This window comes from Macaca thibetana, chromosome X (genome assembly GCF_024542745.1).
Source record: "Macaca thibetana thibetana isolate TM-01 chromosome X, ASM2454274v1, whole genome shotgun sequence".
NCBI lineage: Eukaryota > Metazoa > Chordata > Mammalia > Primates > Cercopithecidae > Macaca > Macaca thibetana.
Window position 1 is genome coordinate 54,844,621 of NC_065598.1, and position 26,730 is coordinate 54,871,350.

At 39.2% G+C, this 26,730-nt stretch overlaps 5 protein-coding genes across 7 annotated transcripts in view; 2 read left to right on the forward strand and 3 right to left on the reverse strand.

The window, feature by feature from the left end:
- The window catches only part of LOC126946538 (putative G antigen family E member 3), a 275,323-nt gene extending 267,734 nt beyond the window's left edge, over positions 1–7,589 (forward strand). Inside the window, exon 10 of the mRNA XM_050776977.1 lies at positions 7,467–7,589. Within this exon, the coding sequence (XP_050632934.1) occupies positions 7,467–7,483 (17 nt within the window). The 3' untranslated portion in view covers positions 7,484–7,589. The remainder of the gene's footprint in view (positions 1–7,466) is intronic.
- Positions 1–12,953, forward strand: part of LOC126946562 (putative G antigen family E member 3) — a 248,286-nt gene extending 235,333 nt beyond the window's left edge. The window contains exons 1-5 of one of the 3 annotated variants that reach the window (XM_050777028.1): positions 3,507–3,585; positions 4,494–4,585; positions 4,916–5,024; positions 5,771–5,896; positions 7,467–7,589. In XM_050777028.1, coding sequence (XP_050632985.1) covers positions 4,502–4,585; positions 4,916–5,024; positions 5,771–5,896; positions 7,467–7,483 — 336 coding nt within the window. In that variant the 5' untranslated portion in view covers positions 3,507–3,585; positions 4,494–4,501 and the 3' untranslated portion in view covers positions 7,484–7,589. Of the gene's footprint in view, positions 1–3,506; positions 3,586–4,493; positions 4,586–4,915; positions 5,025–5,770; positions 5,897–7,466; positions 7,590–12,833 lie in introns of those variants that run through there. The other 2 variants (XM_050777027.1, XM_050777026.1) reach the window with 2 other exon arrangements.
- Positions 1–26,730, reverse strand: part of ALAS2 (5'-aminolevulinate synthase 2) — a 425,802-nt gene that overhangs the window by 396,636 nt on the left and 2,436 nt on the right. The gene's annotated exons all lie outside the window — the stretch shown is intronic.
- The window catches only part of FAM104B (family with sequence similarity 104 member B), a 628,193-nt gene that overhangs the window by 169,699 nt on the left and 431,764 nt on the right, over positions 1–26,730 (reverse strand). The window lies entirely within an intron of this gene.
- Positions 8,046–10,422, reverse strand: LOC126946761 (non-histone chromosomal protein HMG-14-like). The gene is made up of 2 exons (XM_050777426.1): positions 10,088–10,422; positions 8,046–8,145 (listed from the first exon to the last, which is right to left on the reverse strand). Exons 1-2 carry the CDS (start codon positions 10,330–10,332, stop codon positions 8,046–8,048), a joined length of 345 nt encoding a protein of 114 aa, XP_050633383.1. The 5' UTR covers positions 10,333–10,422.

Genomic DNA, 26,730 nt, shown 5'->3' on the forward strand with positions numbered 1-26,730 from the left:
TGCCAATTTAAAAAGAGCTTATGTGAAAAATAACTATTTTTGCTGCACTTTATACAAATAATCATGCCAAGTGTAATAAAGCAAATCTGTCTTACCATGATTTGTCTTTAGTAAAAATGGGAAACTGGAGAGGAAATATTATGTTTCAAAAGCTATGGTATACTTGTTAGATTCTAGTCTCATCAGTTGTTTTTAAGTTTATTTCTGCAATTTAGGGTAGCCCTGCTTATTCTTGTGAACCAAACCAGTGGTCTCTGACTGTTGCTCAGCAGAAACAAGAGGGATGGGTAATATAAAAATCTGGATCAGTATTCTAATCACTAATTAGAATACTGGATCAGTATTCTAATTACACATTGTAATCAGCTAACAACCCCACACCAGCTTAGTTCCAACAGTTGCCCAGTTCATGAAAAGCCTTCTAATTTAGTTTATTTGGAATAACTGTACTTATTTTGCTTTACTCTTGTGGAATATATTGCTGTTATATTCTTTGTGTAGGAATATAGGACAAGCTTACTGAATGTTTTCTTAAACACCTATTAATCTTCCAGATATCACCTTTTGTTGAAACTCAAGAGTTATGAGTGGACCTTACTATACTGGTGCTTTCTGACTGAGCTCCTCTCTACCTTGAATGCAAGAAACCCTCACGGTTAGGCAGGAATATCATAGGCCCTATTCAGTCTGAGGAAGTTACAGAAGATGGATCTTCATCAGCGGTGTGTGAACCAGAGCAACTCCATTTTAAATAGGAGCTGGGTGAAATGAGACTTAAACTTACTAGGCTGCATTCCCAGACAGTTAAGGCATTCTAAGTCACAGGAAGAGATAGGAAGTCAGCACAAAATACAAGTCATAAAGACCTTGCTGATATAACAGGTTGCTGTTAAGGAGCGAGCCAAAACCCACCAATACCAAAATGGCAATGAGAATGACCTCTGGTCATCCTCACTGCTTCATTCCCATCGGCACTATGATAGTTTACAAATGCCATGGCACTGTCAGGAAGTTACTCTATATGGTCTAAAAAGGGGGGGGCATGAATAATCCACCCCTTGTTTAGCATATCAACAAGAAATAACCATAAAAGTGGGCAACAGCACCCCTTGAGGCTGCGCTATCTATGGAGTAGCCATTCTTTTATTCCTTTACTTTGTTAATCAACTTATCAACTTGCTTTCACTTTGGGAAAAAAAAAAAAAAAAAAAAAACAAGTGCAGAAACATCCATACGTGAGTACAACCCTTAATTAGAAGAAAATAATCTTACATACTTAACATTATTACCATTTTTGGTGCTCTTAATTCCTTTGTTTAGATCAAAATTTCTACCTGTTTTTATTTTCCTTCTATAAGAAAGATGTCTCTTAACATTTCTTGTAATGTGATATACTGGGCACTGTTCTTTTTTGTTTTTCTTTTTTATTGTACTTTAAGTTCTGGCATACATGTGCAAAATATGCAGGTTTGTTACATGGGTATACATATGCCATGGTAGTTTGCTGCACCTATCAACCCATCATCTCGGCTTTAAGCTCCACATGCATTACGTATTTGTCCTAATGCTCTCCCTCCCCTTGGATGTGGTTTTTGTGTAGTGGTCCTTTACGTTGGTGTTGATGTTATTGCTTTCTCTTTGTTACCTTTTCTTCTAACAGTCAGGCCCCTCTTCTGTAGATCTGCTGCAGTTTTCTGGAGGTCCGCTGAAGACCCTATTTGCCTGGGTATCACCAGTAGAGGCTGCAGAACAGCAAAGATTGCTGCCTGCTCCTTCTTCTGGAAGCTTTGTCCCAGAGGAGCAGCGGCCTGATGCCAGCCAGAACTCTCCTGTATGAGATGTCGATCGACCCCTGCTGGGAGGTCTCTGCCAGTCAGGAGGCAGGGGGGTCAGGGATCCACTTGAGGAGGCAGTCTGTCCCTTAGCAGAGCTCGAGCGCTGTGCTGCAAAACCTTTTCAGTATGCACTACTCTCTTCAGAGCTGGCAGGCAAGAACGTTTAAGTCCACTGAAGCCGTGCCCACAGCTGCCCCTTCCCTGAGGTGCTCTGTCCCAGGGAGATGAGAGTTTTATCTATAAGACCCTGACTGGGGCTGTTAACTGACCAAAGCAATTTGACAATATTGTTTTTCCTGTTCATGAGCATGGAATGTTTTTCCATTTGTTTGTGTCATCTCTGATTTCTTTGAGTAGTGTTTTGTAGTTCTCATAGAAGAGATTTTTCTCCTCCCTAGCTAGCTGTATTCATAGGTATTTTATTCTTTTTGTGGCATTTGTGAATGGGATTGTGTTTCTGAATTGACTTTGAGCTTAGAAGGTTGTTGGTATATAGAAATACTCCTGGGTTTTGTACATTCATTTTGTATCCTGAAACTTTCTTGAAGTTGTTTATTAGATCAAGGAGCTTTTGGGCAGAGAGTCTAGGATTGTCTAGGTATAGAATCATATTGTTTGCAAACAGAGATTGTTTGACTTCTGTGAAAAACATAGTGGGGTGAAAGCAATCACCTGTCAGCAATGGAATGGAACAATAAAAGTGCCCAAGAATAAATTTAATTTGAATGTGAAGAACGAATATGAAGTAAATAACAATCATTGCGAGGGATACGTAAAAAGACTTGAGGAATTGAGTAGTGGCTTTTTTTTGGATAGAGAGATTCTAAAATAGAAAGATAGTTATTGTCCCTAAGATGTAATTTAAAAATAATAGCTAGTATCTCAACAGGAATATTTTAGCACCTGATTAAACGGTTCTGAAGTTCATCTGAAAGACAAATGTGTCAGAATAGATAGAAAAAGAGAAAGGAATGAGGGAGGGCAAGCATTATTTGACATTTCAAATATAATCAAGCTACAGCAATTAAAAAATATAGTAGTGGTGCAGTTATAAACAACTCAATAGAAGAAAATTAAAAGTAGAGAGTTACACACCAAATTGAGTGGGGATGTAGGTGATGATAAAAGAGCCATTTCAAAACACTGAGTGAAACAGGGATTCAACAAAAATGTTGAGTCCCTATCACATTAATTTTGTTCAGATGGATCAATGATTTTGAATGTACAATAATGCAACCAAAAACTATGAATGTCTTATCGTATTGGAGTGGGTAAGTTCATTGCAAACATGACAGCCGACTCATGAAGGAGGCAAGAAAATGATTTATGATAGCAGATATAAAATACGTATTAAGATATTTAATATTTATTTCTATGATGGTGAATTTTTCTGAAACACATTCTTCCCTTAGAGTAACCTGGGGCTCATATTCTCCAAAGCCATTGGAAGTGAAAGAAAGGTTGGGCAGGGGGAAAAAGAAAAATGTTTTGTAAGTTCAGTTTTGGTGTCAGGAGAGCTTGTAGTCTAGGTTCTCCACAGAGGCAGGAAAACTTCAGTCACGTGGTGAATGCCTCACCCAGTGCACACGCTACACAGATCTGTTGCTGTGGATTTCTGTTGCTACGCATGACTGTTGTTACGCATGCGCCTTGTTGCCTACCTTCTGTCCACGCAGAGCTTTGTGAGGAGAGGCTGTGTTTTCTTTCTTTCCGCCATTTTGATTGTTTCTCACTGACTGGGGCTCAGCAGGTAGGTCCTCAGAGCGGTCTTCCTGGGAATTTAGTTGTGAGTGAATGTGAGGAGGAGCCAGCGGGCTTTGAACAGGTCCTGCGGCACAGTCTGTGGCTTCTGAGTGAAAGGGGCCTCGCGGTCGTCGTCCGGTTCCTCCCAAGTCGCCATGCTGCTATGGGTCTTGACATAGTGGCTGGGCTGGAACGAGGGATGAAGGTGGGCCGCGGAGGGGAGGGATCACGTGAAGGTGGGGCGAGTGCTGGGGGTGCTGTTAGAGGTATCTGAGTCCCCAAAACTGGAACCATCGGAGAGAGGACAGTTTCCAGACTCCTCGGTAGGGATGAGGGAAGGACGGCGTGGTCCGTAAGGAAGGGGCCTGGGAACTGGGAACGCTGTGGGCTGGTGACTGCGGCCTGAGGTCTGTAGAGTGCCTGGCAGAGGTGTCCATTGAGGAGCATAACATTCACTCTGTTTAACGATTTCTCACCTCCGCCGTGGACGTCATGGGAAGGAATGGGTGAGGCTGTGCGTTCCAACAAAACTTGATTTTGGTAGGGGGTATGTAGGGGGGGAAATGCGCCTAGTAAATCAAAGTGGGACGAAAGCAATAGTCATTTCGGTTTGAATTCTCTGTCCGTTTTTTCCTAAATGTCTTCATGATGGAGAGTCTCATTGTGAAACCAAAACTCGGAATCTAAGTCCTCTGTGTTTTGCTATGGCGTTAAGGTGATTTCTGTGCCTCTTCGACTATGACACAAACAAATCTGTCCGTAGTTTGATTGGAAAACATGCGTACTTATCATTGCTCTGTGAATTATTTTGAAAATATTTTCAAAATTAAAAAAGTACAAATCACCATTTTGCCATGAAATATTCATATATATAGCTAAGCTACACACTTTTTTCAAATAATATTCTATTTTCAGTGGGAAATATGAGTGAGCATGTAAGAACAAGATCCCAATCCTCAGAAAGAGGAAATGACCGAGAGTCTTCCCAGCCGGTTGAATCTGTGATTGTGAGTCCTTTAACATTTGATGTTTTCTATTAACACAGTTTATTTTTAAAAATATTTTTGAGCTAGTGTACATGCACTGATACAGATGTTCCATGCTGATAAAAAATGATGATGGCATCTCATGAAGGAAACTTTGGTTCAGGAATATTATATTCTGGTGTTACCTGTATGGATATGGATATTTCTCTCTCTTTCTCCCTCTCTCTCTCTCTCTCTCTCTCTATATATATATATATATATATATGCCTTTAGATTTATGATTCGATGCACATATGCATTTGTGTATTTATGTTATTGACTTTTTATTCGCACACACACTTACACACTTAGGTCCAGCAGCCCGCTGAGGAAAAACGTCAAGAAGAGGAACCACCAAATGAAAATCAGGGTATTGCACCTAGTGGGGAGATTGAAAATGAAGGAACACCTGCTGTTCAAGGTGAAGGGAGAGTGGAGAATAATGCTTATGGGTGGTGGAGGTATATTTATGCCTTATATTTTATGACATACCAGTAACAGGAGGACAGAAAACATTAGGAAGGGATCCTAAACATTTCCTGCTGCTGCTGTGGGGAGGGGTGGGACAAGGACACATAAAAAGTCACAAAACTTTCCTACCATTTTGATAGAGGCTTTTTATTGATTGGGTATTTGCATGGTTGCTGTAAACCTTTGAGTGTTTTCCGGAGCTCCTGTATGGTTTGTTCAGCCATATTCTGTTTTTTGTTTAGCTTTGTTTTGTTTTATGTTTCTGTGGAAGAATGGCAGCTTGCAGCTTCCTAGTCTGCCATCTGCGGACATCTCATGTATTTTTTAAGAAACTGTTTAATGCAGATTTATTAATGCTTTCTCATGCTGCGTAATATACTAAGTGCTGGAGATGTCAGTGCCAAATTTTTGCCTAAAGCTCATAGTCTAGTCAGAATAACTCAAACAAATCACTGATTTAATGTGATAAGAATAAGAGCAAATGAGTACAAAAGGGGCAAGTTGTCTAGGGCCAGCCTTGGGAAAGGAAAGGGCAATGTTTGAACATCACTGCTTTCCTGTTTTCCTGGCAACAGACTCCTTAAATGATTAACCTACAGGTTTTTATTTCATAATGATGAGGGAATAAACATTATCATTTCCTCGTTCATAGTTCATGTTTTAATTTGTAAACTGATGACCTTTTTATCTTTTAAGGGCCTGACGTGGAAGCTTTTCAACAGGAATTGGCTCTGCTTAAGATAGAGGATGAGCCTGGAGATGGTCCTGATGTCAGGGAGGGGACTCTGCCCACTTTTGATCCCACTAAAGTGCTGGAAGCAGGTATGTTGTTCAATTAAGATGCAAACTATAGGGTGTCTGTTTTCACAATATTATATTTTTGTGACACAGAGGTAAAATTACTGCTACTTTAATATCATACTTCACATCTAAAGATTCTTTGAAGGTAGTTCAGATCCCAGATGGCTGCCTTACACACTATCAGAGAGAGAGGGTCAGGTATGCTGGCTCATGTTTTTAATTCCAGCACTTTGAAGGCCAAGGCAGAAGGATCACTTGAGGCCAGGACTTCAAGAGATGGAGAAAAATTGGGTCAAAGCTAATTGGATTACGATATGAAAGATATGAAACATGCTAAGAGAGGATATCGAGTGTCTTCACAGCTATGTGAAGTAATGCAGATATTAATTAGCTTGATATAGCCATTTCACAATGTGTATATATATTTTAAAGCATCATGTTATGCATGATAAATATATATGATTTTATGTGTCATTTTTAAAAAAAGATATGAAAACGTGTTCTGACTTTTGAATGTAAGTCATTTAACCAACAGTCAATAATTTTCAGATATTTTTATAGAGGCCTGTTTTTAACAAATACGTAAGATGTTTATAATAAGCATCAGTTTATATTGCAGTGTTAACTGTGATGGTAACGACTTAAAGCTAGCGCGGGTGTTCAGTTTACTGTATAAACTGAACTGCTTTTAGGCATGTAAAGAGGCAGGAGAACCGGTGAAAATAGTGACAGATGTTCGCCCTACTTAAAGCAAGTACATAATGGCTAAACTAGTCCAAAGTAACGTTTTTACACTTTTTCATAAGAGACACAAAACAAATGTAATACTATTCTATTTCCTTCACTTACGGAGTTCTGAGCATGTTCTGTATTCAGAGTGTTATTTCTTTTTTTTTTTTTTTTTGAGACGGAGTCTTGCTGTGTCACCCAGGCTGGAGTGCAATGGCCAGATCTCGGCTCACTGCAAGCTCCGCCTCCCGGGTTCACGCTATTCTCCTGCCTCAGCCTCCCGAGTAGCTGGGACTACAGGCACCCGCCACCTCGCCCGGCTAGTTTTTTTTTGTATTTTTTATTAGAGACGGGGTTTCACCGTGTTAGCCAGGATGGTCTCGATCTCCTGACCTCGTGATCCGCCCGTCTCGGCCTCCCAAAGTGCTGGGATTACAGGCTTGAGCCACCGCGCCCGGCCCAGAGTGTTATTTCATATCAAAATATTTGAATGATAATTTGAAAATATCTTTTTCCCTTAGGATTTTGTTTCGTTGAATATTCATTGAAAGTATATGCGCTTTTTTTTTTTTTGCTTTCCACTTATATATACAAAACAGACTCACTTGATTTAATTCATTCTGAACTTGAACAGTCTCTTTGTTTCCTTATTCTACTAGAAAAAGTGGCATGAATTAAAAATATTGTTAATATGCCTGGAAGTCTACCTTCAGAGTTTATTCAGAGGCTAACTGGATGTAAGCTAAAGGGTCACCCTCAGGGTTCTGATATTAGTTCATCAACACGTTAGTTGTATGCCTCTAGTGTCATATGAATAAAAATCTCCTGAATAACGGGCCCTAGTTTTATATTTATGTTATAGGTGATGCGCAACCATAGGTTTACACCAAGACAAATGAAGACTGAAACCAAGAATGTTATTCTTAATCTGGAAATTTGACTGATAACATTCTCTTAATAAAGTTTTACAGTTTTCTGCAAAGAATCCTTGCACGTTTTTGTTAAATTTATTTCTGGATCTTTAATACTCTTGAGAATTTTATCTTTTTTGAAAATTTAAATCCTGTGTTTGAGATGGTACATGGAGATAAAATGTTGGTACATTGATTTTCTATCATAGATAGATAGGAAGCTGGAAGCTTTCATAGGGGGATGCCAACAGCTGCACAGATAGAAAAGGAGTAGCTCAAGCTGAGGACTTGCCTGCATAATAAAAGATTAGGGTGGGGCCTGGGAGAGATTCACGCCCTATGTAGATGGTACACGTGGTCCTAACCGGTTGTTTGTACCCTATGTAGATGATCAGATACTGCCTCCCCACTAGTTCATCCATAAAACCCCCTGCATTTCACTGCAGGATGGCAAACGTTTTTTCTGGGACCCCTGTCTGTAGTAGAAAGCTGTTCTCTTTGTTTCTTCTATTAACTTTCTGCTCTAAACCTCACTTTTGTTGTGCCCATTCCTTGATTTCCTTGTCTGTGAGACCAAGAACTCCAGGTGATACCCCAGACAACCAGGCCACTTCAATACTAGCTGTGGGTCTGTGGTATATGGCTTTTATTACATTGAAGTATGTTCCTTCTTTCCCCGGTGTTTTGAGGGTTTGTATCATGATGACATACTGAGTTTTATTACATGCTTTTCAGCATCAATTGAAATGATTATATGGTTTGTAACCTTCTTTCCGTTGATATGATTTATCACATCAGTTGATTTGCGTATGTTGAACCATCCTTCCATCCCAGAGATAAATCTCACTTGGTCATGATGATGATTCTTTCTAATGTATTGTTTAATTTGATTGCTACTAGTCTGTTGAGAATTTCTGCATCAATATTCATCAGCGGTTTTGCCCTGTAGTTTTCTTTTTTTGATGTGTCTTCGTCTGATTTTGGTATCAGGGTAATACTGGCCTCATAGAATGAGTTTGGAACTATTCCCTCCTCCTCTATTTTTCAAAATAGTTTGAGTAGGATTGGTATTAGTCCTTTTTTAAATGTTGGGTAGAATTCAATAGTGAAGCCATCAGTTCTGGGTGTTCTTTACTGGAAGACTTTTAATATGGCTTTGATGTCGTTGCTTGTTATTGGTCTGTTCGGGTTATGGATTCGTGATTCAATCTTGGGAGGTTGTATGTGTCTAGGAATTAGTCCATTTTTTTCTAGATTTTCCAATTTATAGGCATGGAGTTTCTCATAGGAGCCAGTTATGATCCTTTGCATTTTTGCAGCATCAGTTTTGTAATGTCTCCTTTTTCATTTCTTTTTTTTCTCTTCTTTTCCTTTTTTCTTTTTTTTTTCCTCGAGACAGAGTCTCCTTTTGTCGCCAGGCTGGAGTGCAGTGGCACAGTCTCAACTCACTAGAACCTCCACCTCCAGGGTTCAAGCAATTCTCTTGCCTCAGCCACCCTAGTAGATGGGATTACAGGTGCCTACCACCGCGCCTGGTTAATTTTTGTATTTTTAGTAGAGATGGAGTTTTGCCATGTTGGCCAGGTTGGTCTTGAGGTCCTGGCCTCAGGTGGTCCACCTGCCTCAGCCTCCCAAATCCTTTTTCATTTCTGATTTATTTATTTGGGTTTCTCTCTTTTTTTCTTAGTTTGGCTAAAGGTTTGTCAATTTTGGTTAACTTATTAAAAAAGGAAACTTTTGTATTATTGCTCTTTTGTAGGGTTTTTTCTTTTTTTTTTCATAATTGAGATTTTATTGGTTGAGGATCAGTACAGACATTTCAATCTGTACACAATTCTTAACATATGTAACGAAATTCTAAAAAGCCACGTGTTGTAATTCTTTTTTAAAGTTATTCCAGTGACTTTCCAGCTTAAAATTTGGAAGCAAATTTTCCTTAAGAGGCTATCAAATACCAGTATCTTCACATGTTGGTCAGCTGTTACAAATGGCCCACCAGTTCACAACTGAATAGCATGTACACTACATATTCAAATCTGTAATCTTTCACAGCACAGCAACAAAGTTATTAGAAAAACAGGACTACCACAACCAAAGATGTTACAGAGTGCACACAATTCTGACAGGGAGCGCCATGAACAAGGAGTGGTTTTCTTTAGGAAACAATTCTACTAAAAAACATGAGAATAGAAGTAAAATAAAATGTTCAAGACATTAAATGCAGGACTGACTCCATATTGCCATTTAATATGCTTTGTATTATAGGACATAAAAACTAACCCCCCATCTATGGAATGTTAAGCCGACACCCGAGACAGTCAAAGCCTCCCATAATTCAATATCCTACACTATTTTCTGGTTGTACCAAAAAATAAACAACCAGCAAATGATTTCACCTCTTAAAAAAAAGCATTTACACTTAAAAAAAATGGGATGAGGTGGTATTCTCTCCTTCTTAAAAGATGTTTCTACAGCTACTAAAAGACTTGCATTTACAAAATAGTTGATAAAAATATTCCTCTGGATTGTACAAGAAGGGAGACAGGGACCACTGGTAAGACATGGTACATACGTCTTGGCTTCTTTCTCTCCTGCTTCGTCAGAGGCTGGACTCTCCTCAGTTTTCGTTTCCCCGTTTTCTGCAGGTAAATCTTTAGTTTCTTGGTTAGCCACTTTGGCCTGTTTTCCCTTTGCTCCCCTTTTCCCTTTTGTTTGCACTTTTTTGTCTGAAGATTTATCCGCTGACAACCGCGCTGATCTCCTCTTGGGCTCTTCCTTGGCGGCCCCTTCAGCGGAGCTGACCTTCCTCTTGGGCATCCTGGCGGCGGGGAAGGCGCGTGCCAGGTGCCTGTGGGCCACGGCGCGCCTAAAGCCTTCGCGAAACTGGGCTGCCTGGCTGCTGCCACTCCTCCCACCACCCGAGCTGCTGACTGTAGGGTTTTTTCATTTCAATTTTGTTTATTTCTATTGGGATCTTTATTATTTCTTTTCTTCTAATTTTTGGTTTGGTTTACTCTTTCTTTGCAGCTCTTTAAGATGCATCATTAGATTGTTTATTTGAAGTTTTTAACCTGTTTTGTTGTAGGCACTTGATAGCTATAAACCTCTTTCTGAGTACTGCTTTTGCTGTATCTCATCGGTTTTGGTATGTTGTGTTTCCATTATCATTTGTTTCAATAAATTTTTAAATTTCCTTCTTAGCTTCTTCATTGACCCATTATTCATTCAGGAGCAGATTATTTAGTTTTCATGTATTTGTATAGTTTCCAAAATTCCTCTTGTTATTAATTTCTAGTTTTATGCCATTGTGGTCTGACAAGATCCATGGTATTATTTCAGGTTTTTTTTTAATGTTTTGAGACCTAACATATGGTCTTGTCCTTGAGAATGATCCATGTGCTGAGGAAAAGAATGTGTATTCTGTGGCCGTTGGATGAAATGTTCTGTAAATATCTATTAGATCCATGTGTCTGTAGTGCTGATTAAATCTGTTTTGTTGTTGTTGTTGTTGTTGAGTTTCTGTTTGGCAGATCTGTCCAATACTGAATATGGGATGCTGAAGTCTCCATCTATTATTTTATTAGGGCCTATCTCTCTTTTTAGCTCTAATAGCTTTTGTTTTATATATCTGGGTGCTCAAGTGTTGGGTGCATATATATTTAAAATTGTTAATATCCTCTTGATGAATTGACTGCTTTATTATTACATAGTGACCTTTTAGTCTCTTCTCAAAGTTTTGCTTTGAAATCTTTTTTTTCTTATTTTTGTATCTTTTAAGTTGAGGCATGCATGTGGTGCAGGTTTGTTATACAGGTGAACTTGTGTTATGGGGGTTTGTTGTAGAGATTATTTTGTTACCCAGGCATTAAACCTGGTACTCATGAGCTATTTTTCCTGATCCTCTCTCTCCTTCCATCCTCTGTTCTTCGGTAGGCCCCAGTGTCTGTTGTTCTCCTCTGTGTGTTGATTTTTTTTTCTCATTTTTAGCTCCCACTTATAAGTGACAACATGCAATATTTAGTTTTCTGTTCCTGCATTACTTTGCTAAGTATAATGACCTCCAGCTCCATCCATGTTCTGGCCACGGAGATAATGTTATTCGTTTTTATGGCTGTATGCTATTCCATGGTATATATGTACTACATTTTCTTTATCCAGTCTACCATTGATGGGCTTTTTGGTTAATTCCATGTCTTTGGTATTGTGAATAGTGCTGTAGTGAACATATGCGTACATGTGTCTTTATGATAGAACAGTTTATATCCCTTTGGCTGTCTACCCAGTAATGGGATTGCTGGATCGAATGGTGGTTCTGTTTTTAGGTCTCTGGGGAATCAGCACACTGTTTCCCACAATGGTTGAACTAATGTACACTTCCACCAACAGTGAATAAGTGTTTCTTTTTTCTCAACAACGTCACCAGCATCTGTTATTTTATCTTATTTTATTTTTTACTTTTTAATAATAGCCATTCTGACTGGTGTGAGGCGATATCTCATTGTGGTTTGAATTGCACTTCTCCAATTATCAGTGGCTTTGAGTTTTATTTCATATGCTTGTTGGCCACATGCATGTCCTCTTTTGAAAGTGTTTCTTCATGTCCTTGGGCCACTTTTTAATGGTATTATTTTTTGTTTTGTTTTATTTTCTGAGACAGAGTCTTAGTCTGTTGCCCAGGCTGGAGTGCAGTTGCACGGTTTCTGCTCACTGCAACCTCTGCCTCCCAGTTTGAAGTGATTCTCCTGCCTCAGCCACCCTAGTATCTGGGATTACAGGCATGTACCACCATACCAAGCTAATTTTGTATTTTGTTGGTTTAAAGTCTGTTTTGTCCAAGAGTAGGATTGCAACCCCTGCTTTTTTATTTTTTTGCTTTCCATTTTCTTGGTCAATATTCCTCCATCCCTTTATTTTGAGATTTTGAGCCTGTGTGTTCTTTGTACGTGAGATGGGTCTTCTGCATCTATCACACCAATGAGTCTTGACTTTTTATCTAGTGTATCTGTCTCTGTGTTTTTATTTGGTTGAATTTTTACTGAAGGTATATGCGGTTTTTGCTTTCCTCTTATACATATAAAATAGATTCACTTGATTTCATTCATTCTGAACTCGAACAGTCTTTTTCTTTCCTTTTTGTACTAGAAAATGTGGCGTGAATTAAAAATGTTAACTACCTTCAGAGTTTATTCAGAGGCTAACTGGATGTAAGCTAAAGGGTCACCCTTAGGGTTCTGATTTTACAGTATTTGTATACCTCTCGTGTCATCTAAATAAAAATCTGCTGAGTAACGTGTTCTAATTTTATATTTATATTATAGGTGATGGGCAACCTTAGGTTTAAACCAAGACAAATGAAGACTGAAACCAAGAATGTTGTTCTTATGCTGGAAATTTGACTGCTAACATTCTCTTAATAAAGTTTTACAGTTTTCTGCAAATAATTCTTTCACATTATTGTTAAATTTATTTCTAGATTTTTAATACTCCTGATAACTGTATATTTTATGAAAGTTTAAATCCTGTGCTTGAGATGGTATATAAAGATAAAATGTTGGTACATTGATTTTCTATCATACATAGATAGGAAGCTGGAAACCTTCATAGGGGGATGCCAGCAGCTGCACAGATAGAAAAGGCCACATGGGGCCAGGCATGTCCACCATGAGGGTTCCACTTCCCTTTTTTTAGCACATGCACAGTAAGAAAGAAATGAGCAACATGGAGTAACTCAGGCTGAGGACCTGCCTGTATAATAAAAGTTTAGGGTGGGGCTGCCAGAGATTCATGCCCTATGCAGATGGTACACCTGATCCTATCCGGTTGTTTGTACCCTATGTATCAGATACTGTCTCCCTACTAGCTTATCTATAAAAACCCCTGCATTTCACTGCAGGATGGCAACCCTTTTTTCGGGACCCCTCTCTGTAGCAGAAAGTTGTTTTCTTTCTTTCTCCTATTAAATTTCTGCTCTAAACCTCATTCTTTGTGTGTCCGTGTCCTTGATTTCCTTGTCTGTGAGATCAAGAACTCTCAGTGTTACCCCAGACCATGTGGCCATTTCAGTGCTAGCTGTGGATCTGTTGTATGTGACTTTTATTACAGTGAAGCATGTTCTTTCTATCGCCAGTGTTTTGAGGGTTTATATCATGATGACAATGTTGAGTTTTATTAAATGCTTTTTCAGCATCAATTGAAATGATCATATGTTTTTTTATTCTTCATTCTGTTGATATGATTTATCACATACATTAATTTGTGTATGTTGACTCATCCTTGTATCCCAGGGATAAATCTCACTTGGTCATGATGAATATTCTTTCTAATATATTGTTGAATTTGATTTGCTGGTATTTTGTTGAGGATTTCTGCATCATTGTTCATCAGTGATTTTTGGCCTGTAGCTTTCTTTTTTTGATGTGTCTTTGTCTGGTTTTGGTATGAGGGCAACACTGGCCTCATAGAATTAGTTTGAAAATATTCCATCTTCCTCTATTTTTCAAAATAGTTTGAGTAGGATTGGTATTGGTTTTTCTTTTAATGTTGGGTAGAATTCAGCAGTGAAGCCAGTGAATTCAGCAGTGAAGAAAAGTCCCAGGCTTTTCTTTACTAGAAGACTTTTATTATGGCTTTGATGTTGTTACTTGTTATTGGTCTGTTCAGTTTATGGTTTCTTCCTGCTTCAGTCTTGAGAGGTTGTAGGTATCTAGGAATTAGTCCATTTGGTCTAGATTTTTCAATTTATAGGCATATATTTGCTCATAGGAGCCAGTAATGATCCTTTGACTTTCTGCAGCATCAGTTTTAACGTCTCCTTGTTCATTTCTTTTTTCTTTTTTTTTTTTTTCTTCACAGAATTGCGCTCTGTCACCTAGGCTGGAGTGCAGTGGCGCAGTCTTAAGCTCACTAGAACCTCCATTTCCTGGGATCAAGCAATTTTCTTGCCTCAGCCACCCTAGTAGCTGGGCTTACATGCACCTGCCACCACGCCTGGCTAATTTTTGTATTTTTAGTAGAGATGGGATTTTGTCATGTTGACCAGCCTGGTCTTGAGCTCCTGGCCTCAAGTAATCTGCCTGCCTCAGCCTCCCAAATAGTTTTTTTATTTCTGATTTTATTTATTTGGATTTTCTCTTTTTTTCTTAGTCTCGCTAATTGTTTGTCAATTTTGGTTATTAAAAAACAACTTTTGTTTTATTGCTCTTTTCTAGTTTTTTTTTTTTTCATTTCAATTTCTTTTATTTCTGCTCTGCTCTTTATTCTTCTACTAATTTTTGGTTTGGTTTCCTCTTTCTTTGCAGCTCTTTAAGATGCATAATTAGATTATTTGAAGTTTTTACTTTTTTTGATGTTGGCACTTATACCTATAAACCTCTTTCTTAGTACTGCTTTTGCTGTATCCCATAGGTTTTGGTATGTTGTGTTTCCATTATCATTTGTTTCAAGAAATTTTTAAATTTCCTTCTTAACTTCTTCATTGACCCATTAATCATTCAGAAGCAGACTGTTGAGTTTTCATGTATTTTTATAGTTTCCAAAATTTCTCTTGTTACTCATTTCTAGTTTTATTCCATTGTGGTTTGACAAGAAGCTTGATATTATTTCAATTTTTAAAATGTTTTGTGACCTAACATATGGTCTGTCCCTGAGAATGATCCATGTGCTGAGGAAAAGAATGTGTATTCTGTAACTGTTGGATGAAATGTTCTGTAAATATCTGTTAGATCCATGTGGTCTATAGTGCAGATTAAGTCTGGATTTTTGTTGTCGTTGTTGAGTTTCTGTCTGGAAGATCTGTCCAATGCTGAATGTGGGGTGCTGAAGTCTCTATTATTGTATTGCAGCCTATCTCTCTCTTTAGCTCTAATAGTATTTGTTTTATATATCTGGGTGCTCCAGTGTTGGGTGCATATATATTTAAAATTGTTACATTCCTTTGATGAATTGACTCCTTTATTATTATATATAGTGACCTTTTGCCTCCTCTCAAAGTTTTCGTTTTGAAATCTATTTTTTTCTTTATTCTTTTTTTATCTTTTATATTAAGTTCAGGCATACATACATTAAGTTCAGATGCAGGTTTGTTATACAGGTGAACTTGTGTCATGGGTTTGTTGTACAGGTTATTTTGTCACCTAGGTATTAAGCCTGGCACTCATGAGCTTTTTTTCCTGATCCTCTCCTTCCTCCCATTCTCCACTCTTTGGTAGGCCTCAGTGCCTGTCGTTCTCCTCTGTGTGTCCATTTTTTCTCATTTTTAGCTCCCACTTATAAGTGAGAACATGCAATATTTAGTCTTCTGTTCCTGCATTACTTTGCTAAGTATAATGACCTCCGACTCCATCCATGTTCCATCAATAGATACAATGTCATTCATTTTTATGGCTGCATACTATTCAGTGGTATATGTGTGCTACATATTTTTTTATCCAGTCTACCATTGATGAGCTTTTAGGTTGATTCCATGTTTTTGGTATTGTTAATAGTGCTGCAGTGAAAACACGTGTGCATGTGTCTTTATGATAGAACAATTTATATTCCTTTGGCTATATACCCAGTAATGGGATTGCTGGATCGAATGGTAGTTCTGTTTTCAGGTCTTTGGGGAATTACCACACTGTTTCCTACCATGGTTGAACTAATTCCACTTCCACCAACAGTGAATAAGTGTTTCTTTTTCTCCATAACATCACCAGCATCTGTTATTTTTTTTTTCTTTTTTACTTTTTAATGATAGCCATTCTGACTCATGTGAGATGATATCTCACTGTGGTTTGAATTGCATTTCTCTAATGATCAGGGATGTTGAGTTTTATTTCACATGCTTGTTGGCTGCATGCATGTCTTCTTTTGAAAGTGTCTGTTCATATCCTTGGCCCACTTTTTAAAGGTATTGTTTGTTTGTGTTTTTTTTTTTTTTTGCTTTGTTTTTTGAGACAGAATCTCAGACTATTGCCCAGGTTGGAGTGCAGTGGTGCGATCTCCACTCACTGCAACCTCTGCCTCCCATGTTCAAGCGATTCTACTGCCTCAGCACCCCTAGTAGCTGGGATTACAGGTGTGCACCACCACACCCATCTGATTTTTGTGTTTTTGGGAGAGACGAGGTTCTGCCACGTTGGCCAGGCTGGTCTCAAACTCCTGGCCTTAAGTGATCTGCCCGCCTCGGCCTTCCAAAGTGCTGGGATTACAGGTGTGAACCACTGCGCCTGGCCTGTCGTTTTTGTTTGTTTGTTTGTAAATTTGTTTAAGTTCCTTATAGAGGCTGGATACTAGACTTTAAACAGATGCACAGTTTGCCATAATTTTCTCCCATTCTATGTGTTGTGTGTTCACTCTCTGGATAGTTTCTTTGCTGTGCAGAAGCTCTTTAGTTTTATTAGATCCCACTTGTCAATTTTTGCTTTTATTGCAATTGATTTTGGCATCTTTGGTATGAAATCTTTGTCCTTTCCTGTGTCCAGAATGATACTGCCTAGGTCATCTTCCAGGATTTTTATAGTTTTGGGTTTTACATTTAAGTCCTTTTTTATTTATTTATTTATTTATTTATTTATTTATTTATTTATTATTATTATACTTTAAGTTGTAGGGTACATGTGCATAACGTGCAGGTTTGTTACATATGTATACTTGTGCCATGTTGCTGTGCTGCACCCATCAACTCGTCATTTACATCAGGTATAACTCCCAATGCAATCCCTCCCCCTCCCCCCTCCCCATGATAGGCCCCGGTGTGTGATGTTCCCCTTCCTGAGTCCGAGTGATCTCATTGTTCAGTTCCCACCTATGAGTGAGAACATGCGGTGTTTGGTTTTCTGTTCTTGTGATAGTTTGCTAAGAATGATGGATTCCAGCTGCATCCAAGTCCCTACAAAGGACTCAAACTCATCTTTTTTTATGGCTGCATAGTATTCCATGGTGTATATGTGCCACATTTTCTTAATCCAATCTGTCACTGATGGACATTTGGGTTGATTCCAAGTCTTTGGTATTGTGAATAGTGCTGCAATAAACATACGTGTGCATGTGTCTTTATAGCAGCATAATTTATAATCCTTTGGGTATATACCCAGTAATGGGATGGCTGGGTCATATGGTACTTCTAGTTCTAGATCCTTGAGGAATCGCCATACTGTTTTCCATAATGGTTGAACTAGTTTACAATCCCACCAACAGTGTAAAAGTGTTCCTATTTCTCCACATCCTCTCCAGCACCTGTTGTTTCCTGACTTTTGAATGATTGCCATTCTAACTGGTGTGAGATGGTATCTCATTGTGGTTTTGATTTGCATTTCTCTGATGGCCAGTGATGATGAGCATTTTTTCATGTGTCTGTTGGCTGTATATGTTAGACCTAATACCATAAAATTCCTAGAGGAAAACCTAGGTAGTACCATTCAGGACATAGGCATGGGAAAAGACTTCATGTCTAAAACACCAAAAGCAACGGCAGCAAAAGCCAAAATTGACAAATGGGATCTCATTAAACTAAAGAGCTTCTGCACAGCAAAAGAAACTACCATCAGAGTGAACAGGCAACCTACAGAATGGGAGAAAATTTTTGCAATCTACTCATCTGACAAAGGGCTAATATCCAGAACCTACAAAGAACTCAAACAAATTTACAAGAAAAAAACAAACAACCCCATCAAAAAGTGGGCAAAGGATATGAACAGACATTTCTCAAAAGAAGACATTCATACATTTAAGTTCTTAATCCATCTTTGATTAATTTTTGTATAAGAAGTGGTCCAGTTTCAATCTTTTGCATATAGTTAGCCAGTTATCCCAGCACCATTTGTTGAATAGGGAGTCCTTTCTACATTGCTTGTTTTTGTCAACTTTGTTGAAGATCAGATGATAATAGGTGTGAAGTGTGCAGCATTATTTCTGGACTGTGTATTCTATTTCATTGGTCTATGTGTCTGTTTTGCCATCAGTACCATGCGGCTTTGCTTATTGTAGCCTTATAGTGTAATATAAAATGAGGTAATATGATGCCTCTGGCTTCGTTCATTTTGCTTAGGATTGCCTTGGCTATTCAGGCTCTTTTTTGATTCCATATGAATTTTTTCTTTTAGTTTTTTTTCTTTTCTTTTTTAAAATTTTACTTTAAGTTCTGGGATAAATGTGCAGAACCTGCAGGTTTGTTATATAGGAATACGTGTGCCATGGTGATTTGCTACATGTATCAACCCATCATCTAGGTTTTAAGCCCTGCATACACTAGGTATTTGTCCTAATGCTCTCCCTCCCCTTGCCCCCCACCTCCTGACAGGCATGGGTGTGTGATGTTCCCCTCCCTGTCTCCATGTTTTCTCATTGTTCAACTCCCACTTATGAGAACATGTGGTGTTTGGTTTTCCATTCCTGTGTTAGTTTGCTGAGAATGATGGTTTCCAGCTTCATCCATGTTCCTGCAAAAGACATGAACTCATTCTTTTTTATGGCTGCATAGTATTCCATGGTGTATATGTGCCACATTTTCTTTATGCAGTCTATCATTGATGGGCATTTGGGTTGGTTCTAAGTCTTTTCTATTGTAAATAGTGCTGCATTAAACATACGTGTGCATGAGTCTTTATAGTAGAATGATTTATAATACTTTAGGTATATACCCAGTAATGGGATGGCTGGGTCAAATGGTATTTCTGGTTCTACTTCCTTGAGGAATTGCCATACTGTCTTCCACAATGGTTGAACTAATTTACACTCCCACCAACAGTGTAAAAGCATTCCTATTTCTCCACATCCTCTCCAGCATCTGTTGTTTCCTGACTTTTTAATGATTGCCATTTTAATTGGCGTGAAATGGTATCTCATTGTGGTTTTGATTTACATTTCTCTAATGACCAGTGATGATGAGCTTTTTTTCATATGTTTGTTGGCCGCATAAATGTCTTCTTTTGAGAAGGGTGTGTTCATATCCTTCACCCACTTTTTGATGGGGTTGTTTGTTTTTTTCTTGTAAATTTATGTTCCTTTTAGATTCTGAATATTAGATCTTTGTCAGATGGCTACATTGCAAAAATTTTCTCCCATTCTGTAGGTTGCATGTTCACTCTGATGATAGTTTCTTTTGCCATGCAGAAGCTCTTTAGTTAGATCCCATTTGTCAATTTTGGCTTTTGTTGCAATTGCTTGTTATTTTAGTCACAAAGTCTTTGCCCATGCCTGTGCCCTGAATGGTATTGCCTAGGTTTTCTTCCAGGGTTTTTGGTTTTACGTTTAAGTCATTAATCCATCTTGAGTTAATTTTTGAATAAGGCATAAGGGAGGAGTCCAGTTTCTGTTTTCTGCATATGGCTAGACAGTTTTCTCAACACCATTTATTAAATAGGGAATCCTCTCATTGCTTGTTTTTGTCAGGTTTGTTGAAGATCAGATGGTTGTAGATGTGTGGTGTTATTTCTGAGGCCTCTGTTCTGTTCCATTGGTCTATATATCTGTTTTGGTACCAGTGCCATGCTGTTTTGGTTTCTGTAGCTTTGTAGTATAGTTTCAAGTCAAGTAGTGTGATGCCTCCAGCTTTGTTCTTTTTGCCTTGGATTGTCTTGGCTCTACGAGCTCTTTTTTGGTTCTATGTGAAATTTAAAATAGTTTTTTTTTCTGGTTCTGTGAAGAAAGCCAATGGTAGCTTGATGGGAATAGCATTGAATCTATAAATTTCTTTGGGCAGGATGGCCATTTTCACGATATTATTTCTTTCTATCCATTAGCATTGAGTGTTTTTCCATTTGGTTGTGTCCTCTCTCATTTCCTTAAGCAGTGGTTTGTAGTTCTCCTTTAAGAGGTCCTTCATGTCCCTTGTAAGTTGTATTCCTAGGTATTTTATTATCTTTGTAGCAATTGTGAATGGGAGTTCACTCATGATTTGGCTCTCTGCTTGTCTATTATTGGTGGATAGCAATGCTTGTGATTTAAGCACATGGATGTTGTATCCTGAGGCTTTGCTGAAGTTGCTTATCAGCTTGAGGAGTTTGGGGGTGAGACGATGGGGTTTTCTAAATATACAGTCATGTCATCTGCAACAAGAGACAATTTGATCTCCTCCCTTCCTATTTGAATACCCATTTTCTTGCCCGATTGCCCTAGCCAGAACTTCCAATACTATGTTGAATAGGAGTGGTGAGAGAGGGCTTCCTTGTGCTGGTTTTCAAAGGGAATGCTTTCAGCATTTGCCCATTCACTATGATATTGGCTATGTGTTTGAAATAAATAGCTCTTATTATTTTGAGATGTGTTCCATCAATACGTAGTTTATTGAGAGTTTTTGGCATGAAGGGCTGTTGAATTTTATTGTAGGCCTTTACTGCATCTATTTAGATAATCACGTGGTGGTTGTCATTGGTTCTATTTGTGTGATGGATTACATTTATTGATTTTTTATGTTGAACCAGCCTTGCTTCCCAGGGATGAAGGGGACTTGATCATGTTGGATAAGCTTTCTGATGTGCTGGTGGATTCGGTTTGCCAGTATTTTATTGAGGATTTTTGCATTGGTGTTCATCAGGGATATTGGTCTGAAATTTTCTTTTTTTGCTATGTCTCTGCTAGATTTTGGTATCAGGATGATGTTGGCCTCACAAAATGAGTTAGGGAGTAGTCCCTCTTTTTCTATTGTTTGGAATAGTTTCAGAAGGTGTGGTACCAGCTCCTCTTTGTAGAATTCGGCTGTGAATCTATCTAGTCCTGGGCTTTTTTTGGTTGGTAGGCTATTAATTGCTGCCTCATTTTCAGAACTTGTTATTGGTCTATTCAGGGATTCAACTTCTTCCTGGTTTAGTCTTGGGAGGGTGTATATGTCCAAGAATTTATCCATTCTAGATTTTGTAGTTTATTTGCGTAGAGGTATTTATAGTATTCTCTGATGGTAGTTTATATTTTTGTGGGATCAGTGGTGATATCCCCTTTATAATTTTTTATTGTATTTGATTCTTCTCTCTTCTTTATTAGTCTGGCTAGCGGTCTATTTTGTTAATCATTTCAAAAAAACCAGCTCCTGGATTCATTTACTTTTTGAAGGGTTTTTCGTGTCTCTGTCTCCTTCAGTTCTGCTCTGATCTTAGTTATTTCTTGTCTTCTGCTGGCTTTTGAATTTGTTTGCTCTTGCTTCTTGAGTTCTTTTAATTATGATGTTAGGGTGTCAATTTTAGATCTTTACCGCTTTCTGATGTGGGCATTTAGTGCTATCAATTTCTCTCTTAACACTGCTTTAGCTGTGTCCCAGGGATTCTGGTATGTTTTCTCTTTGTTCTCATTGGTTTCAAAGAACTTCGTTATTTCCACCTTGATTTCATTATTTACACAGTAGTCATTCAGGAGCAAGTTGGTCAGTTTCCATGTTGTTGTGCAGTTTTGAGGGAGTTTCTTAAACCTGAGTTGTAATTTGATTGCACTGTGGTCTGAGAGACTGTTTGTTACAATTTCCGTTCTTTTGCATTTGCTGAGGCGTGTTTTACTTCCAACTATATGGTCGATTTTAGAATAAGTGCTGTGTGGTGCTGAGAAGAATGTATATTCTGTTGATTTGGGTGGAAAGTTCAGTAGATGTCTGTTATATCGGCTTGATCCAGAGCTGAGTTCAAGTCCTGCATATCCTTGTTAATTTTCTTTCTCATTGATCTGTCTAATATTGGCAGTGGGGTGTTAAAAGTCTCCCACTATTATTGTTTGGGAGTCTAAGTCTCCTTGTAGGTCTATAAGAACTTGTTTTATGAATCTGGTTGCTCCTGTATTTGGGTGCATATATATATAGGATAGTTAGCACTTCTTGTTGCATTGATCCCTTTACCATTATGTAATGCCCTTCTTTGTCTTATCTTTGTTGGTTTAAAGTCTGTTTTATCAGAGACTAGCATTGCAACCCCTGCTCTTTTTTGCTTTCTATTTGTTTGATGGATATTCCTCCATTCCTTTATTTTGAGGCTATGTGTGTCTTTGCACATGAGATGAGTCTCCTGAGTACAGCACACCAATAAGTCTTGACTCTTTATCCAATTTGCCAGTCTGTGTCTTTTAATTGGGGCATTTTGCCCATTTATGTTTAAGGTTAATATTGTTATGTGGGAATTTGATCCTGTCATCATGATGCTAGCTGGTTATTTTGCACATTAGTCGATGCAGTTTCTTGATAGTGTCTTTGGTCTTTATATTTTGGTGTGTTTTTGCAGTGGTGGTACCGGTTTTTCCTTTCCATAAGGCCAGCCTGGTGGTAACAATATCCCTCAGCATTTGCCTGTCTGGAATGGATTTTATTTCTCTTTTGCTTATGAAGCTTAGTTTGGCTGGTTATGAAATTCTGGGTTGAAAATTCTTTTCTTTAAGAATGTTTAATATTGGCCCCTACTCTCTTCTGGCTTGTAGGGCTTCTGCAGAGAGATTCACTGTTAGTCCGATGGGCTTCCCTTTGTAGGTAGCCTGACCTTTCTCTCCAACTGCCCTTAACATTTTTGCCTTCATTTCCACCTTGGAGAATCTAACGATTATGTGTCTTGGGGTTGGTCTTCTCGAGGAGTATCTTTGTGTTATTCTCTGTATTTCCTGAATTTGAATGTTGGCCTGTCTTGCTAGGTTGGGGAAGTTCTCCTGAATAATATCCCGAAGTGTGTTTTCCAACTTGCTTCCATTCTCCTTGTCACTTTCAGGTACAACAATCAATCATAGGTTTGGTCTTTTCACATGGTCTCATATTTCTTGGGAGCTTTGTTCATTCCTTTTCATTCTTTTTTCTCTAATCTTGTCTTCATGCCTTATTTCAGTAAGTTGATCTTCAATCTCTGATATCCTTTCTTCTGCTTGATTGATTTGGCTATTGATACTTGTGTATGCTTCACGACATTTTCATTCTGTGTTTTTCAGCTGCGTCAGGTCTTTTATATTCCTCTCTAAGCTGATTATTCTAGTTAGCAGTTCCTGTAACCTTTTATCAAGTTCTTAGCTTCCTTGCATTGGGTTAGAACATGCTTCTTCAGCTCAGAGGTGTTTTTTATTACCCACCTTCTTAAGCCTACTTCTGTCAATTCATCAATCTCATTCTGTCTAGTTTTGTGTCTTTGCTGGAGAGGAGTTGCGATCATTTGCAGGAGAAGAGGCACTTTGGTTTTTGGAATTTTCAGCATTTTTGCACTGTTTTTTCCTCATCTTTGTGAATTTACCTACCTTAGTCTTTGAGCCTGATGACTTTTGGATGGGGTTTTTGTGTGGGCATCCTTTTTGTTGATGTTGATGTTGTTGCTTTCTGTTTTTTAGTTTTTCTCCTAACAGTCAAGTCCCTCTTCTGTATGTCTGCTGGAATTTGCTGGAGGTCCACTCCAGACTCTGTTCACCTTGTTATCACCTGTGAAGGCTGCAGAACAGCAAAGATTGCTGCCTGTTCCTTCCTCTAGAAGCTTCATCTCAGAGGGGCACTGGCCTGATGTCAGCTGGAGCTCTCCCGTGTGAGGTGCCTGTTGACCCTTGTTGGGAGGTCTCTCCTAGTCAGGAGGCATGGGGGTCAGGGACCCACTTGAAGAGGTAGTCTTTCCCTTAGCAGAGCTGGTGCGCTGTGCTGGGAGAATTCCTCATGTCAAGATCAGCTGCTCTCTTCAGAGCCAGCAAGAAAAGATTGAATCCACTGAAGCTGCCCCCACAGCCGCGACTTCCCCCAAGTGCTCTGCAGTGATATGGTAGTTTTATCTGTAAGCCCTTGACTGGGGCTGCTGCATTTCCTTCAGAGATGCCCTGCCCAGTGAGGAGGAATCTAGAGAAGCAGTCTGGCCATAGCCGCTTTGCTCTGCTCTGGTGAATTCTGCCCAGTCCAAACCTCCCAGCCTCCTTAGCACTATCAAGAGAAAAACACCTACTAAAGCCTCAGTAATGGCATATACCCCTCCCCAACAAAACTTGATCATCCCAGGTCAACTTCATACTGCTGTGCTAGCAGTGAAAATTTCAAGCCAGTGGTTCTTAGCTTGCTGCGCTCCGTGGGAGTGGTACCCACTGAGCGAGACCACTTGGCTCCCTGGCCTCAGCCCCCTTTCCGGGGGAGTGAGTGGTTCCGTCTCTCTGGGGTTCCAGATGCCACTGGGGTAAGAAAAAATCTCCTACAACTAGCTCAGTGTCTGCTCAAACAACTGCCCAGTTTTGTGCTTGAAACCCAGGTCCCTAGTGGTTTGGGCACACGAGGAAATCTTCTTATCTGTGGATTGCAAAAATCATGGGAAAAACATATTATCCAGTAGCTCAGTCCCTCATGGCTTCCCTTGGCTGGGAGAGGGAGGTCCCCTGGCTCCTTGCACTTCCCAAGTGAGGCGATGTCCCCTTGCCGCCCTGCTTTTTCTAGCCCATCTCGGGCTGCACCCACTGCCTGACCAGGCCCAATGAGATCAGCCAGGTACCTCAGTTGGAAATGCAGAAATCCCCGCCTTCTGTGTTGGTCTCACTGGGAGCTGCAGACTGGAGCTGTTTCTATTCGGCCATCTTGGCCGCTCCGTCAGTTTTATATTTAGTACTCCCTTAAGGATCTCTTGTCAGGGTTGTCTAGTCGTAATGAATTCCCTTTGCACTTGCTTGTCTGGAAATGATTTTTTTCCCCTGCTTTCCTTATGAAGCTTAGTTTGGTGGCATATGAAATTCTTGGTTGAATTTTCTTTTCTTTAAGAATGCTGAAAATAAAGCCCCAGTCTCTCCTGGCTTGTAAAGTTTCTGCTGAGAAAGCCACTGTTAACCTGATGGGGTTTCCTTTGTATGTGATCTGACTTTTTTCTGTAGCTGCCTTTAGGACTTTTTTTTTAGCATTGACTTTTGACAGTCTGGTGACTACGTGCCTTGATGATGTCCATGTTGTGTAGTATCTTGCAGGTGTTCTCTGGATTTCTTGTATCTGGATGTCTATCTCTAGCAAGAATAAGAAAGTTTTCTTGAATTATTCCCTCAAGTATGCTTTCCAAATTGTTTTCTTTTTCTCATTCTCTCTCAGAAATGCCAATAATTCATCAATAATTCATAGGTTTCATTGCTTCATACAATGCCATATTTCTTGAAGACTTTGCTCATTTTTTAAAATTATTTTTTCTTTATTTTCATCTGACTGAGTTACTTTGAAAGACCAGTCTTCAAGCTCTGAATTCTTTCTCTGCTTTGTCCAGTCTATTGGGAAATCTTTCAGTTGTATGTTTTAAATCCGTAGGTGAGTTTTTCAATTGCTTTAGGAGTTTCTTTGTGTGGATTTTCCACCTTGTCTTGGATCTCATTGAACTTCCTTGCAATCCATGCTTTGAGTTCTTTATGTGTCATTTCTGAGTTTTCATTTGGGTTAGGGACTATTTCCAGAGAGCTAGAGCAATCTTTTGGTGGTATCACTACATTCAGATTTTTTATGGTGCCAGAATTCTTACACTGGTTCCCTCTCATCTGGAGATGCTGACACTTCAGATTTTTGTAATTATTTTTGTGCAGGTAGAATTTTTCCTTTTTCTTTCTTGCTCTATAATATGTTTTATTATTTTTCTTTCTCTTTCCCCCTTTCCGAAGTTATGTGACTATAGAGAATGTTCGATAGGGTCTTTTGGCTTTGCTTCTATATCTCTATGCAATTGTTTCAGCAGATTTTATATTGGCATGTGCAGTTCAATCTGTGAGACAGTAGATGACACATATAGGTAAGAGCCAACTGTGGCCAACATGGCTGAGTATATACTTCTTCTTTGTTTATGGAGAGGAGCTCTCAGTTGCTTCAGGCAGTGGGTTGATTCGTGGAATGCCAGTTGGTCTGAGCTTTCTGCTTAGCCTCGGGAGAGTGGGGGCCATGAAGGGGAGAACCAGATCAGGCAGGCCCACCTACAGGTCCCCCAGTGGCAAGTACAAGCACCAGTGGCTAGGGAAAATCCAGTGAATGGCCATCAAGCACCCAAAAGCTTGCCTAGGCATGGAGCTGGGAAACCTTTTTGGCCCCAAGTTCTCTGCATGGGGATTGGGAGTGGCCTAAGCTCTAAGTCCAGGGGAGTGGGTGTTCCAGATGCCTGGAGATGTACCTGGGCATGTAGTGGAGAACCCCCTACACTGCACCAAGATTTCTGCATAGGAGGGGTGGGACGACTGAGGCTGCTGCTTCAGGTGAGCAGATGCTCTCTGAATGCCTGGAGATCTGCCTGAGTGTGGAGCAGAGAGAGCCTTCTATATTCAGGAAGGGTGGTGTGGCTCAGGCTGCTGAACTAGATGAATGCTTCCTATTTT

What these genes read in the sequence shown, in the direction of transcription:
- LOC126946761 (XM_050777426.1), bottom strand. Translation starts at nt 10,332, where the DNA reads ATGCCCAAGAGGAAGGTCAGCTCCGCTGAAGGGGCCGCCAAGGAAGAG. An exon ending in GGAGAGAAAGAAGCCAAGAC is followed by an intron (nt 8,146 to 10,087) that starts GTATGTACCATG and finishes CATATACCACAG; the next exon opens with ACCCACAGCTAGTATTGAAG.